The following is a 20,297-nucleotide window of genomic DNA, read 5'->3' on the forward strand; positions in this document are numbered from 1 at the left end:
CCTTTTATTATTACTCTCACATCCGTCATTGTATACTAGATAAACGGCAATAATCTAATCTACTACTAAGATGCTCATAGCAGCAATGAGGCTGGTATCCACTTAAATAGTTTCGAGTGACTACTTAAAAATGTATTATTATTTTCGAAATGTTAAAACAGTTTAATATTTTCCAAAACTTGCAAAACAAAACAACAAAAACCATTCGTTTTAAAACGATTTTCAAAAAGCACATTACTTCATTATCTGTAAAATAAAATGAAAATACAAATTATGTATAAAAGATATTCATGTTTACTTTTAATAATTCAAGTTTTCATCATCACAGTGGGTATTTCAATGTCCGTGTACTACTATTCGTAGAAAATAATAGATTAATAAAACATAAATGAAAAAAAATAGAATGCAGCACAGCCGACCACTGACATCTTCCACAGAGCCATATAAAACAGCGCCCTCAAGTATTAACTTGACCAAATACGACGTACGCAAATACGATGAAAGCTGTGCTTTTTTCGTACGAGTCTGTACATATTATTATACTTTTTAGGTCAATAGTTTTTGCCATTATAATATCGAACATATGATTGGTATCTAAAAATTTAATAAAACTGGGTTTAAATGTAATATAAATATACTTTAAATAGCATTAAACTTGGGTACGGGCCAGCCAATGATGGGTACGGGTCAGCCAATGATAGGTACGGGTCAGCCAAAATTTTGGGTACGAGTAAGCCAAAATTTGGGTACGAGTTGGTGGGTACGAGTTGGCATGGGTACGGGTTGACCTGTATTTAGGCCAGTGCTAGGCTAGCCTAGGCCTTGTTGGGATTGTTCACATGTTTTACTGTACTGACCAGTTATGTTTTTTATAGAAAAATGGACGATCAAAAGATAGAACGTCTTATTATAGAGGTGGAACAGAATTCATTACTATATGATTTAAGTGACAAGGGGTACAAAGACTCAAGAAGGAAACTAGATGTGTGGAAGGAAACTAGATGTGTGGAAGGAAACTAGATGTGTGGAAGGAAACTAGATGTGTGGAATGAAATTGCATCTAAAGTAGGATTGGAGTCTGGTAAGTACCACACAGCCTACTTTACTTGTTTGAAGTCATGCTTTTTCGTTGTTGCACCCCATCTATTGAATACAATTCCTGAAAATTATTTAAAAAAAAACATTTAAAATCACACCTTTTTCCGGCATACAATATTAGAGTATAAATTACAAAAACAAAAAACACAACAAATAAATTTAAAAAATTGTAAACTGAATTAGCTACAGTACCAGTATGTTACTTAAACCCCTTAGAAAACATGTGCAATGATCTTGTAAATAAGAAAGTTAAATCTATTATCGCTGATGATACGCATCCCTTGCATGGAGAGTTTATAGTTAATAAGTCTGGTAGATTAAGAATGATGCGTATTAAAACAACTCGATTTAGGAATTCCTTTCTACCTTCAGCAGTCAGTGTATTTAATAAAAACAAAGCTAGATAAGATAATTAGAATTTTCATTGTTGATAACATTTTTGGTATTTTGCAAGTGTTTTTTTTTTCTACTAATTGAGTGTATTCTTTTTCGCAACAAGAAGACAAATTTCATACTGTACTATTTTGGTTTGTATGACAATAAAATATCTGTATCTGTTGTTGCCTTTGGTGGTTATGTGCGCTATGATACATTTTTTATTATGATGCAATCATATTTACTTTTACCTTATGTTATACTTTAGGGCAGATTGCATCAAAAAAGTTTACAAACATCAAAGATGCATATGTTTCGTATTTAAGGAAGTTGAGACAAACACAAAGTGGGCAAGGACTTCGGGGTAAATTCCACAAATATAAATGGGCCGATCAAATGCAATTTTTAAATTCATTTGTTACCGCCAGGAGGTAAGGTATTATATTAATAAAATTCTTCAATATGAAGTTAATTTTTTCGTGTCCATTTTCGTATAATTTACTGGTAGAGATTCTCAAGACTTTACCTAGAACCTTGCACATTCAAACATGAGGCTGAAGCTGCCAAAAATATAACTGTACAGTATTTTTGATCTACTTTCAGAAGTACAGGAAATTTGCCAGACACTGATGTCAGTGGCGTATGCAGTGAGTTATTAAGCAACATCGTGGATGGTGTCATTGATGATTCATTACCAGTTTTGGCAGACTCCGATTCAGAGGCTAGTACGAGCAGTCAGCAACAAAGAGGAAATCATCAGATGTAAATACTTATATTGTTGATTACATTGACAGCAAGAAGGGGGTTAAAAAAGATGCCTTAACGCATTTTTTTTATTCAACTTGTCATACTGTTAAAGCATTCCCTAAACTTAAGCAAATAGAGATTAAAAAAATAATTAGTGATTCTGTTTTGAAAATTGAGGAAGAATTAGCAAGTATTGTCCCCCTAGTGAAAAATAATTCTTAACAAAATTTTTAACATAATAGTTATCCACTTTGACCAAAAATTGGATTTAAAAAAAATGTATTTACCTGAAAAAACTAATTTAAAGCAAAAAATGTCAAATGGCTGCCAGCCAATAGGTTTTTGGTTGAATTTACCCATTTATTTTGTCATTTTATAAGTGAAAACATTTTTTTTTTCTACTGAAGTGATTAACTTGATTAAAACTACAAAATAACATATTCAAAGTCTGATTTAATTAATCTTCATTTTTTTTGACAGGAATTGTCATGGAGGTGGAGTTCTGCATACATTTGTGAGCCTCTGGCCAAAATATATAATTTGTCACTCTCCGTAGGAGTTTTCCCCTCCGAATGGAAAATGGCAAATGTAATTCCTATACACAAGGCTGGTGCAACCAATGATATCACCAATTATAGACCGGTTTCCCTATGTTCAACATTTGACAAGTTATTAGAAAGAGTGGTCAGTAGGCACTTTTTCGATCATTTAAGTTCTCACAAACTATTGTCAACCTGTCAACATGGTTTTGTAGCTGGAAGGTCTAGTCAAACTGTAATGTATTGTATTCATGATCATGTAGAATAATGATACAGCGCCCTTTATCTGATGTGGATTGATGTATTGGTTGGTGAATAAAGCACTCCAGCACACACGTCCATTGTATTTTATTTTCGTTAGTGAATCACACATATTAAACATAATATCGGACATTGCATGGTGTCAGAAGTACAGGAACTGTGAAGTAAGTACTGGTGACCACAAACATGGTGGAATTAACAGGAATTCCAATACCTACGATAGATTGGAAGGCACAGAATTTGCCGGAAGCACTAAGGAAGTTCAAGCGCACAGTGACACTGATCTTCGAGGGTCCACTGACTGACAAGCCAGACAAAACCAAACTACGCTACCTCCTACTTTGGGTAGGCGAAACGGGACATGACTAATATTATAGATTCTTGTAACCTGGTAGATGGGGACGAAACTGTGGATAAACATTGGGAGAAATTCGAAGCATATGTCACCCCAAAATCAAACTTCCGGGTAGCACGATTTCAACTCAGAGCGTTGAAACAGAAGGAAGGAGAAACTATTGACAGTTTTATCACAAAAGCCAAAGTCATACTGGCAGACTGCGATTATACAAACAAGGAGCAACAGCTGCTAGACCGTATCATAGCCGGGGTTCACAATGAAACCACCAGAAGGAAACTCATCGCAAAGGACAAGAACATGACGGTAGACCAAGCCCTGACCATGATCCGAGCACATGAATGTACAACCCGTCAAATGAACGACATTCAAGAAGCCCAGTCCATGAAAAGCCAAGAGCAAACGGTCCACGAAATGAGATTCAAGAGGCAATATGAGAGACCACAAAAGCATGGACAATCGTTCCGAAATACAAACTCACACGGTAAGAATTTTCAAGCCGCTGAACCAATCTACACAACAAACATCCATCGCAGAGGTTTACCACTACAGGGAACCATAACAAATGTGGACGTTGTGGCTATTACAACCACAAGGATGGTGTCAGGTGTCCCGCAATTGATGCGCAATGCAACTTGTGCAACCGCAAGGGACATTTCAGCCGGGGCGTGCAGAACAAGAGACATAGAGAAACAGATGAAGGAACTCAGAGTGGAAAGCGACGAAGACAGCAACAATTGCGACCTGTTTGAAATTACAGAAATAACAATATCGGAATTAGAATGAGAGAGGGCTGCAAAAGGTTGGTTCCAGGAATGCCTGGTACAACATGGGTTTCCAGTATCCTTTAAAATAGATACTGGCTCTGAAGCTAATGTAATCTCACCTGATGTAATATCTTTAATTGATGCTGAATTTCAGCGAAAATTGATAAAGAAACAGGATAGGTTAAAGGGATTTGGAGGCAAAATAGTCAAACCAATGGGCCAAATTCAAATGCTTTTGAAAACTAAAGTATCAAAAGCAAATGTTGAGCAGATGCTAACATTCCAAATTATAAAGGGGCCTTGTTCGCCTATACTTAGTTTAGAATCATGTGAACAACTAGGCATAATTAAGCGGGTGGAATCCATTGAGAAAGAACAAGTAAATTATAATGCCAAAATCGAGTCACTACTAGAGGCAAACAAAGATTTGTTTGAAGGGTTGAGCTGTCTTAAGAACTGTGAATTCGACATTAAGGTAGACAAGTCTATACAGCCCAAGCAACTCCCACCACGTCAAATACCGCACAGAATCAAAGATAAAGTTAAAGAGGAGTTAGAAAGAATGACCAAACTCGGGGTAATAGAGCGCGTTACTGAGCCCACAGAGTGGGTCAGCCAAATCACATCTGTTGCGAAGAAGAACGGTAAAGTTCGAATATGTTTAGATCCTAGAGAATTGAATAAGGCCATATTAAGACAACATTACCCAATGAAAACCGTGGAAGAGGTTGCCGCTACAATGTCAAACGCTAAAATCTTCTTAAAACTTGATGCCACATCAGGCTACTGACAGCTCAAACTAACACTCCATGGGGCCGTTATAAATTTAACAGAGCCCCATTCGGAATAAACTCCATCGTTGAAGAAAGGCAACGGGCAATGATAGAAGGTTTTGAAGGAGTACCTGTTAATATAATTGTCGATGATTTCTTAATTACTGCAAAAGATACCGAGCAACATTTCCAATGGCTCAAAGAGTTCTTAGACCGGGTGAGACAGACAGGCCTAAAATTAAATCGAGATAAGTCAGAAATAAACCGAAGCGAAGTAGAATATGTGGGGCACCTAATCACCAGTGAAGGTTTAAAACCAAATCCAGAACGAATTAGAGCCTTGAGAGACATGCCGAAGCCTGTAGATAAAGCGCAGCTCCAAACATTCTTAGGAATGATGACATATTTGTCAAAGTTTCTCCCTAACATGTCCAAAATGAGCGAGCCGCTCAGACTATTTCTTAAAAAGGGGAACGAATTTGATTGGAGTACTGCCCAAGAGCGAGCGCACAATGAGTTTATCATAGCTGCTACCACGGCTCCAGTGTTAAGGTTTTACGATCCGACACTACCAGTCACACTCGCCACAGATGCGAGCAACCACGGTTACGGGGCAGACATCATGCAAATGAACCAACCAGTCGCATATGGTTTCAGGTTTTTAAATTCGGCCGAATTAAATTATGCACCAATCGAGAAGGAGATATTCCCTTTGAAAAAAAAACTACCGTCGTTTACCGTAGATCACTGTAAAACAACACTTTTTACTGGTTATTACCGTCGTAAACTATGGTAAACACCGTTGCAAACTATGGTAAACAACGTTGCTATAAATGTCATAAAATACATCGCCAAGGTAATCCCTTGTCACCACTAATTATAACCAGGGTCATATCAATAAACATGCCGGTGATTTATGGAAGGCTACTACTACTAAGCCCCTCCCTCTACTAGAGTCTAGGCTAGATAGGCTTCCTTACCTACTACAGTGTATATTATATTACGTTTCTTAAATTGGTATTTTAACCAATTCTAAAAACGCTTTTATTTCAAACTGTATAATAAGGCTATACAGTACTAGCCTAGGCCTAGTACCAAAAACTGTTTGTGCACACATATCCAATTACACGGCGGCCAAACCATCATCATCTCTGCAGCTCATCGCGCTCGACTCTTTCATACACGTTACCGCCGGCGCGGCAACACCACCATATATCCACCTATCAGATGTGCGCCCTCTACATTTACTTTATTAAAGCACGCAAACATCTTTGATTAAAGTTGATGAACGACAACGACAGTACAGTTACAAATAGCGATGTAGTCCTAGTTTTAATTTATATAAATATCGTTGATATAAAGTTTGCGATACACCACTCTGAAAAGAACTGTTGTGTTTCTCTATAAATATCGTATCACTTTGTAACAATTACATATTATGTGTTTGACCATGGAGGAAATGTATATACATGGTTGAACTCGATCTGTATGTATTATGATACATTTTTGTATAATTATAGTACTTTACTTTTTAATACTAAGGCCTACAGTTTGTTGTGTTGGCTTTCAATCACGCGAGTTTGTTGGACTCAAATAGGCCTACAACTTGCTATTATTTGTTAATATACAAATTAACGGCGAATCAACGCGCATTCATATTTTTTACGTATTTCTTAACGATAGTAAATAGCGATACCGTAATGTTAATTTAACGACAACGGTATTGAATATCGTTCAGTTGTTTTTTTAGTAACACCCTTAACTATCAGAACTCAATCCGCCGTATTAAATTATTAAATGATACATTTAGGCCTAAATTGATATAGTAATTTACTTTTTGATACGCGTATGTTAAAAATTGAGCATTAGGCATACACTAATCTGGTTGTTGCCATAACATTTGTTTTCTATATGTCGTCATTTAAACCGTTTAAATGACGACCACTGTCCATTAATCACTATGTTTTCAATGAATTGTCGGCGAATGTTTACCCTGCCTCGTTTCAAATCCACAACGACGTTGAGCAACGTTGTGTTATATAAAATTCAATATTCCCTTAGAATGACATGTGTTTAAAAATATAGACATTTATAATTAGGCCTACCTATGAACCAAAACATGAAATTTCCTCTAATTGTGTTATAATATCACTCTATGTTTCCAATGAATTACGGTCGGCGACAACTAATTACCGATATAAATATGTTACACATAATAAAAAGGAGAGTATTTGGTATGTATGTGCTACCCATTATAAATATTGGGTATCACAACTAATTACCGATATAATGTTACACATTAATAAAAATAGTATTTTGGTATGAAATGCACATAAAGTGTGCCACCCATTATAAATATTGGGTAGCACAAATAATTACCGATATAAATATGTTACACATTAACAAAAAGGATAGTATTTTGGTATAAAATGCACATTAAGTCTGTGCTACCCATTATTAGGTAGATTGTTAGCGAAAATGTTTTCACTGTCCCGTTTACACAACAACGTTGAGCAACGTTGTGTAATATAGCCTATTGTAAAATGGCTATTCCTGCCTTAAAATTGGCACTGGTATAAAATATAAACATTAATAATTACTTAAGTATCAGAAAACTGAATTGCTTCGAACTGTGTTGTAATGATATCGGTAGGTCTTCTGTTACTAAGGAATGTTAACGAATGTTTCCCTGTCCCGTTTACACAACAACGTTGAGCAACGTTGTGTTATTTTATAACATTCTATCCTTGTCTTAAAATTGGCACTGATATAAAAATATAAACATTAGTAATTACTTAAATATCAGAAAATGAAATGCCTCTAATTGTGTTGTAATATCGGTAGGTCCAGCGTTGCCAAAGGGATTATTAGCGAATGTTTTCCCTGTCCCGTTTACACAACAACGTTGAGCAACGTTGTGTTATATTATAAATACCCTATTGGCCATAAAATTGGCACGGGTATAAAATATAAACATTTATAAGTAATTTTGAACCAGAAAATGAAATGCCTCTAATTGTGTTGTAATATCGGTAGGTCCAGCGTTGTTGCCACATGGATTATTAGCGAATGTTTTCCCTGTCCCGTTTTTTACACAACAACGTTGAGCAACGTTGTGTTATATTATAAAATGCCCTATGGGTCATAAAAGTGGAACGGGTATAAAATATAAACAGTTATAAGTAATTTTGAACCAGAAAATGAAATGCCTCTAATTGTGTTGTAATATCGGTAGGTCCAGCGTTGCCACAGGGATTTTTAGCGAATGTTTTCCCTGTCCCGTTTACACAACAACGTTGAGCAACGTTGTGTTACATTATAAAATTCCCTATTCATAAAAGTGACACGGGTATAAAATATAAACATTTATAAGTAAGTTTGAACCAGAAATGAAATGCCTCTAATTGTGTTGTAATATCGGTAGATAGCCAACGTTGCCAAAAGGATTATTAGCGAATGTTTTCCCTGTCCCGTTTACACAACAACGTTGAGCAACGTTGTGTTATATTATAAAATGCCCTATGGGCCATAAAAGTGGCACGGGTATAAAATATAAACATTTATAAGTAATTTTGAACCAGAAAATGAAATGCCTCTAATTGTGTTGTAATATCGGTAGGTCCAGCGTTGTTGCCACATGGATTATTAGCGAATGTTTTCCTGTCCCGTTTTTTACACAACAACGTTGAGCAACGTTGTGTTATAAAATGCCCTATGGGTCATAAAAGTGGAACGGGTATAAAATATAAACATTTATAAGTAATTTTGAACCAGAAAATGAAATGCCTCTAATTGTGTTGTAATATCGGTAGGTCCAGCGTTGCCACAGGGATTTTTAGCGAATGTTTTCCCTGTCCCGTTTACACAACAACGTTGAGCAACGTTGTTATATTATAAAATTCCCTATTGGCCATAAAAGTGGCACGGGTATAAAATATAAGCATTTATAAGTAATTTTGAACACTAATTGTGTTGTAATATCGGTAGGTCCAGCGTTGCCACAGGGATTATTAGCGAATGTTTTCCCTGTCCTGTTTACACAACAACGTTGAGCAACGTTGTGTTATATTATAAAATGCCTTAAGGCCATAAAAGTGGCACGGGTATAAAATATACTACATTTATAAGTAATTTTGAACCAGAAAATGAAATGCCTCTAATTGTGTTGTAATATCGGTAGGTCCAGCGTTGCCGAAGGGATTATTAGCGAATGTTTTCACTGTCCCGTTTACACAACAACGTTGAGCAAAGTTGTGTTATATTATAAAATGCCCTATGGGCCATAAAAGTGGCACGGGTATAAAATATAAACATTTATAAGTAATTTTGAACCAGAAAATGAAATGCCTCTAATTGTGTTGTAATATCGGTAGGTCCAGCGTTGCCGAAGGGATTATTAGCGAATGTTTTCCCTGTCTCGTTTACACAACAACGTTGAGCAACGTTGTGTTATATTATAAAATTCCCTATTCATAAAAGTGACACGGGTATAAAATATAAACATTTATAAGTAAGTTTGAACCAGAAATGAAATGCCTCTAATTGTGTTGTAATATCGGTAGATAGCCAACGTTGCCAAAGGGATTATTAGCCAATGTTTTTTCTGTCCCGTTTACACACCAACGTTGAGCAACGTTGTGTTATATTATAAAATGCCACATCCCTGCTTTAAAATTGGCACTGATATAAAAATATAAACATTAATAACTACTAAAGTATCAGAACATAAAATTGTCTCGAATTGTGTTGTAATATAGGTATCCAACGTTGCCAAAGGAATTAATAGCGAATGTTTTCCCTGTCCCGTTTCAAATACACACAGCAACGTTGAGCAACATTATACAATTCTATCCTTGCCTTAAAATTGGCACTGATAAAAAATATTAACATTAATAATTATTAATTACTTAAATATCAGAAAATGAAATTGTCTCTAATTATGTTTTAACATTGGTATGTCGCATTATGTTGCCAAGGAATTATTAGCGAATGTTTTCCCTGTCTGGTTTGAAATACACAATATGCAACAACGTTGAACAATGATGTGTTATAATTATACAAGGCCTATCCTTGCCTTAAATTGGCACAATATAAACAGTTTTAATTAATGTTGAACAAGAAAATGAAATTGTCTCTAATCGTGTTATAATATATCGGTAGGTCGCCTTTGTTGCCACTAATTGTTTTCTCTGTCCCGTTTCAAATACACAACAAGGTTGAGCAACATTATAAAATGCCTATCTCTGCCTTAATTGGCACTGATAAAAAAAAATATAAACATTAATACAGTAATTACTTAATTATCAGAAAATGAAATTGCCTCTAGTTGTGTTGAAATGATATCGGTAGGTCGCCTATGTTGCCAAGGGATTAGCGAATGTTTTGCCTGTCTCGTTTCAAATCCACAACAACGTTGAGCAACGTTGTGTTATATAAGATTTAACTATAATTCCCTTATATAGACTGAAATGTGTCTAAGAATATAGACATTTATAATTACCTATGAACTAAAACATGGCATTTGTAAAATCACTCTATGTTGCCAATGAATTGTTGGCGAATGTTTACCCTGCTTTTCAAATCCACAACAACGTTGAGCAACGTTGTGTTATATAACATTTAAGTATCACTCCCTTATATTATAGACTAACATGTGTCTAAGAATATAGACATTTATAATTAGGCCTACCTATGAACCAACAAAAATAAAATTTCATTTAATTGTGTTATAATTATAACTCTATGTTTCCAATGAATTGTCGGCGAATGTTTACCTGCCTCGTTTCAAATCCACAACAACGTTGAGCAACGTTGTGTTATATAAGATTTAACTATAATTCCTAATTTGTGTTTAGGTAGCCTATATGTTGTTTATGAATTGACAGCGAATGTTGTCATATTCCGTTTCAACGTTGAGCAACGTTGTGTTATATATAGGCCTACAAGTCATATTTAATATTACCTTAAACTGATATGGGTATAAAAATATAAACATTTTAAATATAATTGTCTATACAAGGGACATCGAATGTATATAATTTATTTTTAAACCAGAAAATAAATTTCCTCTAATTTGTGTTTAGGTAGCCTATACGTTGTTTAGGAATTGACAGCGAATGTTGTCATATTCCGTTTCAACGTTGAGCAACGTTGTGTTATATAAAGGCCTACAAGTCATATTTAATATTACCATAAACTGATATGGGTATAAAAATATAAACATTTTAAATATAATTGTCTATAAAAGGGACATCGAATGTATATAATTTATTTTTAAACCAGAAAATAAATTTCCTCTAATTTGTGTTTAGGTAGCCTATACGTTGTTTAGGAATTGACAGCGAATGTTGTCATATTCCGTTTCAACGTTGAGCAACGTTGTGTTATATATAGGCCTACAAGTCATATTTAATATTACCATAAACTGATATGGGTATACAAATATAAACATTTTCAATATAATTGTCTATAAAAGGGACATCGAATGTATATAATTTATTTTGAAACCAGAAAATAAATTTCCTCTAATTTGTGTTTAGGTAGCCGACGTTGTTCAGGAATTGACAGCGAATGTTGTCATATTCCGTTTCAACGTTGAGCAACGTTGTTTTATAATATATAGGCCTACAAGTCATATTTAATATTACCATAAACTGATATGGGTATAAAAATATAAACATGAACAAAAGGCGAATTGTCATGAAATTGTCAGAAAATGTTTCCCATGCCCCCTTTTAAATACACATCACAACATTTCCCTCATTAAACTATACTTTATGTGTATCCGACATCACAATACACTTATGCACATTATTCCAATATTTGACACATTTATATCGGTAATCAATAATTTTGCTACCTATATTTATAATGCATTTCATACCAAAATACTATCCTTTTTATTAATGTGTAACATATTTATATCGGTTCTTAGTGCCCACTAATTTCGCGCAGTGCCTTTGGGAGGACGGAGGAGAATGTATCACGCGGAAGCGTACTAATTAACGGATGATTTTGAAACTCGGACTGGGCATGCGCAAACCCCAAAGCAAGGAAAGAAAAGAGAGTGTACGAGATATATAATGTATGCCTACAGTAGTCTGTGAGACCTGTTCAATAAAAATGTTTTGGCGATAGGTGTATATAGATGAATAAGTGGTTGATTATAGTGAGTCAGCGGCTGGGAAAATAAAATTGGATAAATCTAAAAGTGATACTTCTAATTATGTATGGTTAAAATTGGAATCACATTTTATTTTTGTTCATCACTTTGATGATTTATAAAAAAAATTGTAAACCAATCCAAGTTTGTAAGGAACAAAATCACAAGTTTTTGTTGAAGTCTGTGTTTTTGAACAATCTTTAAAACAGTGACCTGCAATAACGTCAATATTTAAATTTGTTTTGGGTCTCTCTTCTTTCAAAATATCCATATAGGTAATGAGGATTGTTTATGTATTTGTTTGCATCTACCCTAAACGCAACAAAGGTATCTTATGCAATGTAAATCTGCAGATGTTAATCTATCAGTTATTTTGTATATCAGTGTAATGTCTATACGTAATAACATGTTAGCGACCCATCAACATTTTATACGACTGCATTTATTGAGAATATAAAAATGTAGGCCTACAGTGAATGAAAATTAAAGTTTTAAAACTCTTTTAGTTAATTATAAACTTTTAAATATTGATTGTAACTAAATATACAGTATACAACGTAACAAGGATTCATCATTAACTGCTATGTTTAATCCATGTGTTACCTTGATATCTGAAACCCAACAATGTTAAAACAATAAATTTAGCATGTTCCATTATAAACTTAGGTAAATTATCAAACACCATTGACGAAATCAGAGCTTCTAAACTGTAAGCTTCTGATTGGTGTATTACCTGATAGTGACCGGCCTATATACAAGATGATGTTGTCATTTAATTAGCAAATGTTACGATCAACCTGAAGGCCTAAGTCATTATAAACACATTTGGGTAATTGGGATGACCGATGACCAGCCTAGGTCAGGTCAATCGATGTGTCGTTAAGTCTAAAAAGTTCAACAGTTAAACCATGGAGAAACTTATTTCTCCATGGTTAAACCTATAATGAAAAATATATGAATATTGTTTGCGTTCAATGGTTCAATGCAAACCCATGCAAACGTCAGGGTAACTTCCGGTACGGTAATACATTTTCTAATAAATATAATCAATTAATGCACATTAAGTATTAGCCTACCAATTAACTATAAAAAAATTGACAAAAAATGAAGCTGCTTTAATAAATATTGAACACAAAGTTAATTTGCAGAACTGTTACTTCAAAGTTCGGAACGTCCGATAGGGTAGGCCTACTACACGGAAATACAAAAAAAACTATGATGAACAAAAATATTCTCTTCTCAGCCCTCTACTTCTATAACGTTATGGACGTCAGTAGTGGGTACTGTATAATAAAAATAATTTAGTTTTATACATTTTAATATAGTGGCAGAAAAAACATTTACTATAAAAATCCAAAGGGTAAATAAAATATCCGCGAACAAAGTGCAATGTACCCGGCCACGCATGAAAGGGCCAAGTGGCGTATTCGTAAATAAAAAAAAATCGTTTGCGTGAACCTTTTTTTTTTGTATGAGTGGGCGAAATGTTATCAATAGTATACGACAGCCTTTATTCTAGTCGTTGGAGTTGTAAACACAACGAAAGTGACGGTGGGCAGAATTTTAAAAGTAACTATGGTATGGTATGGTCCCTGGATGTATGTGCAGTAGCATGACCCAGATCGACGCTTGTGAACTGGGCGAACTTCTAAATATAGTTCTAAAATTCGTACAAAAGGGCACCGCCAGACAAACGCGCTGTACGCTACTGGTCTACTCTACTATAAAAGCTTTTAGTCACTGTAACTTGATACATCTCATCAGCATTTTAATATTGAAAACGAGGCTAGTATTATTACTCTATATTCCACTATCTTACTGTAGTTTGATCAATTCTGTTTGTCTGTACAGTCATCGAATAATTCTATTCAGCTGAATTAACCTAATCTATGCTTTCCTGTTTATTGATGTCCCATAATTTGGGTTCCTATTGTTCCTTTTTTTTTTTGCAGGTAGACACTGTGTATCAAAAGTGTGTATATATTAACATAGTTTCTAAGTACTGTATATTCCTTTGTTCATTATACTAATTAATATGCTAATTTAGTGTCCAAGGTTATGTATGTGGGTTGCATTTAATTGGTATTAGTATTACAGTTTATTTTTGACTTGGTTTTATCGAACTTCCGTTATTATATTTTTATACTCATATATTTTTATATTGTTTATTTATTTTTTATTTTTATTTTAACCATATTTAATGAGGGTGATCCATCCAGCATTTGCTGATCATTTGGGACCCTCAGAACAGATACAATATACAAAAAACAACAAGAACAGAAAAGTAAAAATAAAACCAAAAAAATAAAATTAATTACATAAAACTAAAAATCCTTGACAAATAGAAAATAACAGATATGTTAAATTAAGCAAAATATAAAATATATATATATCGTTTTCCAAATAAATTATTATTATTATTATTATTATTATGCCAAGCTAGCCAAGTCCGAGAGATTTAATATACAGTATTAATGTTATTTAATACAGTAGGAGGCCATGATTTCAGACCGTGATATTTACTGTATATAGGTACTGTATCATGTACAGGATTTGTACAATAAATAATCCTACATACAATAACATTGAAAACTGTGTAGAGCATGTCCTTGGTCAACTCTACAAATAGCTCTCAGGCTAAACTCGTTGTATGTAAATTAGCTATGAATTACATGCATACAGTAGACCAGACTGAGTTCACCGCGTTACGGTAAATATTCGGCTTACCGCGTTAAGGTCTGTCAAACTTTATGTGACAAAAAAATGTGATGTGCCCATATATGGACATAATGATGTCATATCACCATATTTGGGCACATCACATTTTTTTTGTCAAACTAGTTTGATAGTGTAGACAGAGTATTAAAGTACCTAACAGTAATATGAACAATGTTTGACCGTCGTCGCGTCGCGACTGGGCCGACGGTCGAGTAAAAAATCTTAACTTTAGTTCCTCGCATTAATAACAAAAAGTGTATGATGTAATCCGGCGGCCGGATCTACAAACGCAAGGGAAATATAAAAATTTAAAAAAACATTAATTAAAAAAGCCGTTTTATATCAAAAATTAAATTGGATGATTTTGAACTATGCCGTAGAAAAATGAAAAGGCAAATTACACTTAGAAAAAATGGCAATGCTGATGACTGGATCTCAAAGGAGATACAAATAAAACTAGACATGAACTCGACGAGTTAGTTATCCGCACGATAAACGCCATGTGCACGTCATACGTTGGAGTTTGGCACACAGAGAAAGATTATGGCATTATGACCTGAACTGAAGAATATAATATGTTGTTACAAGTATATTCTGAATACATATTATTACATACAGTGCGGAATAGGTAAAATTACGGGACCCGTCATTTATTCCTATTTTTAACATGTCGACGGTATCAAAATGAAACACAAAGATAGGAATTTTCGGAAGGAAATTATCTCAGCAACAATATATTAACGTAGAAGAAATTTGAATACGTTAAATATAGATGCGCGCTCTTTTAAATGTGATGAACTATAACGCAAAAGATGAAAATATGACTTTTTTCATCATCTAAGAAAAGAGCCAAAATATGAAAAAGGTGACATCCTTTAAACAGGGCCCTGCTTTAAAGTTGTTAAACATGATGTATAGATATTTCTTGTGAGCAGCAGGCACAAGTGGAAGTGAGGTATAATCATCATCATAATGAAGATAATCACCTTAGTTGCCTAGCAACTGGCAAGAACACATTCCTGACTTCCCAATTCCCAACAGTGGTCACTTTGACCCATTTGGAATCTATAAACTATATTATTATTATACATTGTAAAAACAGATACATTCAAATGAATAAAACCAAACAGAAAGATATAAATGGAAAAAATGTATTCATAAAAAATCATAGGGTTAAATTTTATATGAACACTCAACACTTATTCAGACATTACTTTCTATAGCTTAAGTTTTACTTAAACTTGTTCTGAGTGTAATTTTACAAACGAACATCTCTTCGTTCCCAATAGTAAATACTGTTTTGAGAACTTCGTTCATGGATAAATTCGGAAATCTTACTCATCCAAACCATGTGATACGGCAGTAAATATCACCGTTGTTTTTATAGTTAGGCCTAACACTCAATAACACCGTAGTTTACCGTCGTTTACTCTCGTGAACAAGAACAGCTAACTGGTCCGAATAAAAAATACCGGACACGCTATTTTCACTTTACAATCATTTATACCACCGCGTTTTATATACATTATGTAAATATATTTTACGGTGATTGCAAATCACGTTGTGATAAAATCACGTTCATTTTTCTAACTCGATTGTTTTCAAAACATATTTTAGATGTTTCTTTGATCTTTGAAAGAAAATCTTATAAAGAGTATTTAGTGGACAGAATTAATATTTCTTGTGTATCTCCATCATTTGTATTTTTACCTATCGTATTTAATATCAGCGAATGATTAAACTGCACTCCTGATTTGGCCAAGTTTAAATTAATATTAGTAGGCCTCTGTCGTCTACTACAATTTGTAAGCGTAATTGGCTGTAGGCCTTGACCGTCGTCGCGTCGCGACTGGGCCGAGTGAAAAATCTTTATTAGTTCCTCGAAATTATAACAAAAATAACCCTTAACAGTTTATGATGTAATCCGGCGACCGGATCTACAAGCGCAACGGTTTGATTGATTGATTGATTGATTTTATTTGATATTCATACATAAAAGTTAAAATATACAATGTATAAAAAGAATACCTGGATAACCCATTAAGTCGACAAAAAAGTAAACTTATTTCCAATGGGGTCCAATCCGTAATGACTGAAAAGTGAGTGGTTGGGCCTAGTACAATTATCGTTAAGTATGACTCAGTAAAAATGAAAAAACAAGAAAATACATACAAGACAAGAAAACATCAAAAAAACAATATTAAAAATAGCTTAATTAAACTGAAATACCAAGCTGTTCATTATTAAAATATTCTTTAAGTTTTATTTTGAAGGTTGCATTATTTTGTATTGATTTGAGTGAATTGGGGAGCCTGTTCCAGTCACGGATACCTAAGAAATAAAAAGTCGTATCATTAACGCCAGTAGCCTTAGGAGTGACAAAATTAAATGTTGTACCCCTGGTGAAATGGTTGTGATGATCAGAAATTAACAAAAAGTTATCCTTAAGGAAAGAAGGCGTATTAAAGTTATAACGAATTTTGTGAACATAATTTAATCTTAAAAACTTATTTCTGAGGCTGACATTAAGAAACCCAAGATCGGAAAGCTCTTTGGCACCTATGTGAGACCTCGGACCAACATTTAAAATGAAACGTGCCATCTTGTTTTGGGCAGTTTGTAATTTATGTTTAAGATTCTTATTGACACCGCCGTACCATGCCGAGGCAGAATAGTCAAATGTACATTGTATTAAAGCAGTGCTTAATAGTTTACGACATTTTTTATTCAAGCACGAACTTTGCCTATGTAAAAACTTCAACCTTGACTTAACTTTACTGATAACACTAGTTGCAATGATATCACATGATACATATTGGTCTAAATCAATACCTAAATATTTAACTTGCTTAGTACTTTTGATTCTACGGCCCATTAATTCTACAGAAAACTCTTTTACTTTGTTAAGCTTCGCTCTGCTACCAAAGATAATACTTTCGGTTTTGCCAACATGTAAAGATAATTTGTTTTCAGTTAACCAGTCCTGGCACTTAGCTAGGACAGTACTTAATTTATGAGCGATTTTGGTGGCATCGTGATGAGAATACAGAATCGTAGAATCATCAGCATAAAGCAATAATTGAACATCAGAATCAATACAAGAAGCAATATCATTTAAATAACATAGAAAAAGAATAGGGCCCAAGATGCTACCTTGCGGTACACCATGAGTAACTATAAGAGGTTCAGAGCAGGTACCATTCACACTGACAACTTGTGTGCGGTTAGCGAGATAAGATTGAAACCAGTCAGTACACTTAAAACCCATGCATTTTAGCTTGTTAATTAAAATCACATGATCGACGGTATCGAAAGCTTTTTGTAAGTCAATTAGAACCATTCCAGTAAGAAGGCCTTTGGACTTATTGTTTTTTAAACCGTCGATGAGATTTATGAGGTTGCTTTCAGTTGAATGGGCCTGCCGAAAACCGGATTGATAGGCATAAAGTATATTATTTTTGGAAAGATACCTTTCAACTTGTATAGCTACAGATTTTTCAAGAATCTTAGATACCGTAGGCAGAATACTAATCGGCCGATAATTCTCAACATTTGTTCTAGTATTTTTCTTAAATAGAGGGGTAACTTTAGCAATTTTAAGATCATGAGGAAAACAATTAGTTTTAAACGAAAGGTTAATGATATGAGCTATCGGTTCAGCCAAGATTATCGCACCGTCACGTAAGAATCTTGAGGGAATATTATCTAGACCGACGCTTTTGTTTACATTTAGGCTTTCGAGTTGAGTTTTAACAAATTCTATGGTAACAGGCTCTAGCTTAAACATTTTTCCTTTTAATTTAACGTAGTATTTAAGAAGATCGTTAGTGGACATGGTGAAAAGACCTATGCATTTTGGGAGTTTTTTGACGAGTGTTGACGCAACATTCGTGAAAAACTCATTAAAACGAGAGGCAACGCCTTTTGGACAGAAAGTTTGTTTACCATTGTCATCGAGAACGATTTTAGTGTTTGTTTTACATTTCTTCTCGTATCCGAGCTGTTTGAGGGTTTTCCATAATTTTTTAGGGTTGTCTTTATTTTCATCAATCTTATTGAGAAAATAATTAGATTTAGCTTTTTTGATCAGCCGCTGAGCTTTGTTCCTAGAGGCACAATAATATTTGTATATATCTAGATTAGATTTATCTTTCTTGAATTGTTTTAAAAGTGTGTCTCTTACTTTGATTTCATCGGCAATTTCGGAGGTAAACCAGGGTGCTATGTTTTGTTTAAGTCTAACTTTTTTTATTGGCGCTATTGAGTCGATCACCTTAATGATGATATCTTTAAGAGTTAACCACGCGATATTTACATCGACATTATTAGTGACAACAGACCAATCGATATCGTTAAGTGTTTCAAGATAGTTATTTACATTATAGTTTTTTAAAGATCGTAATTTTGCGGAGTTGTGTTCATTTTTATGAACATGAGACTTAGGTATTTTTCTAGTGCAATAAATAAGAAAATGGTCACTAAGGCCAATGTTAATTACTCCAGATTGCTTCACATTATTTTGTACATTAGTAACAATGTGGTCCAAACATGAGCTTTTTTCTTTTCCTATTCTAGTTATATCCTTAATAACATTACTAAAACCATTTCTTATAAGGCAATCATTATATCTTTGCGATACTGGATTAATATTTAAAGTACATATGTTAAAGTCACCAAGAATATAAATTTCACTACTCTCTTTGATTTTTGATACAGTTTCTTCAAAGTTGTTCTGAAATAAAGTTACATTCTGTTTTGGTGGGCGGTAGCATGTACCAATCACAATTTCCTTTGAACGAGGCAGATATATATTTATCCATATTGCTTCAAAATCGTCGATATCCAGATCATTTCTACGTGTGAAGGCGCGTTCATTTTTTACGTAGATACAAACTCCACCACCAGACCGGTTTCTGTCCTTCCTGAGCGCTGTATATCCATCAATTTTGATCTCGTTATCGGTGATGGATTCGTCCAGCCACGACTCGCTGATGGATATAACAGTAGCTTTGGTCTTCGATGCGATGTGCCTTAGTTCAGACATTTTATTAACTAATGACCGCGCATTAAGGTGAATAAAATGTAGGCCTTTGTTAAACACGTTGAATTCCTCGCTTAAATGCTCGTAAATGTCTTCTGTACATGTATGTCCATCTTGTTGGGTTTCATTCACATTATTTGTGTCGGCAATAAATTCGTCATGAATATTAATGTCACTGATGCATTCATCATTCGGAAGCTGATTGAAGAGGCATTCTTGACATAACCAATTATCTTTCGAGTTCCGTTGCTTATCATATACAATTTTATTTATTCTTCCGCACTTGATATGGTAGTTACATTTACATTCAGTGCATTTCATTGCCCTGTGCGTTTTCGCAATCGGTTTTTTACAAATTGAACATGGGAACGGAAAGATGAACATTTAAAAAAACATTAATTAAAAAGCCGTTTTAAATCATCACGATTGATTGATTTTGAACTATGCCGTAGAAAAATGAA

The 20,297-nt window shown here is 34.2% G+C and overlaps 2 protein-coding genes across 3 annotated transcripts in view; one reads left to right on the forward strand and one right to left on the reverse strand.

Moving 5' to 3' along the window:
* LOC144845549 (methionine synthase reductase-like) overlaps nucleotides 1–20,297 on the reverse strand; it is a 261,440-nt gene that overhangs the window by 90,689 nt on the left and 150,454 nt on the right. The window lies entirely within an intron of this gene.
* Nucleotides 821–2,396, forward strand: LOC144849178 (uncharacterized). Of its 2 annotated transcripts, none has more exons than XM_078706331.1 (4): nucleotides 821–979; nucleotides 1,043–1,081; nucleotides 1,742–1,904; nucleotides 2,077–2,396. In XM_078706331.1, the coding sequence occupies exons 1-4, from the start codon at nucleotides 880–882 to the stop codon at nucleotides 2,237–2,239; spliced, it is 465 nt and encodes a 154-aa protein (XP_078562457.1). In that variant the 5' UTR covers nucleotides 821–879; the 3' UTR covers nucleotides 2,240–2,396. The 2 variants fall into 2 exon arrangements, with proteins under 2 accessions (XP_078562457.1, XP_078562377.1); XM_078706251.1 differs by having other exon boundaries at nucleotides 821–970; nucleotides 1,028–1,081.

Source organism: Antedon bifida, chromosome 1, assembly GCF_963402885.1.
Source record: "Antedon bifida chromosome 1, ecAntBifi1.1, whole genome shotgun sequence".
Lineage (NCBI taxonomy): Eukaryota > Metazoa > Echinodermata > Crinoidea > Comatulida > Antedonidae > Antedon > Antedon bifida.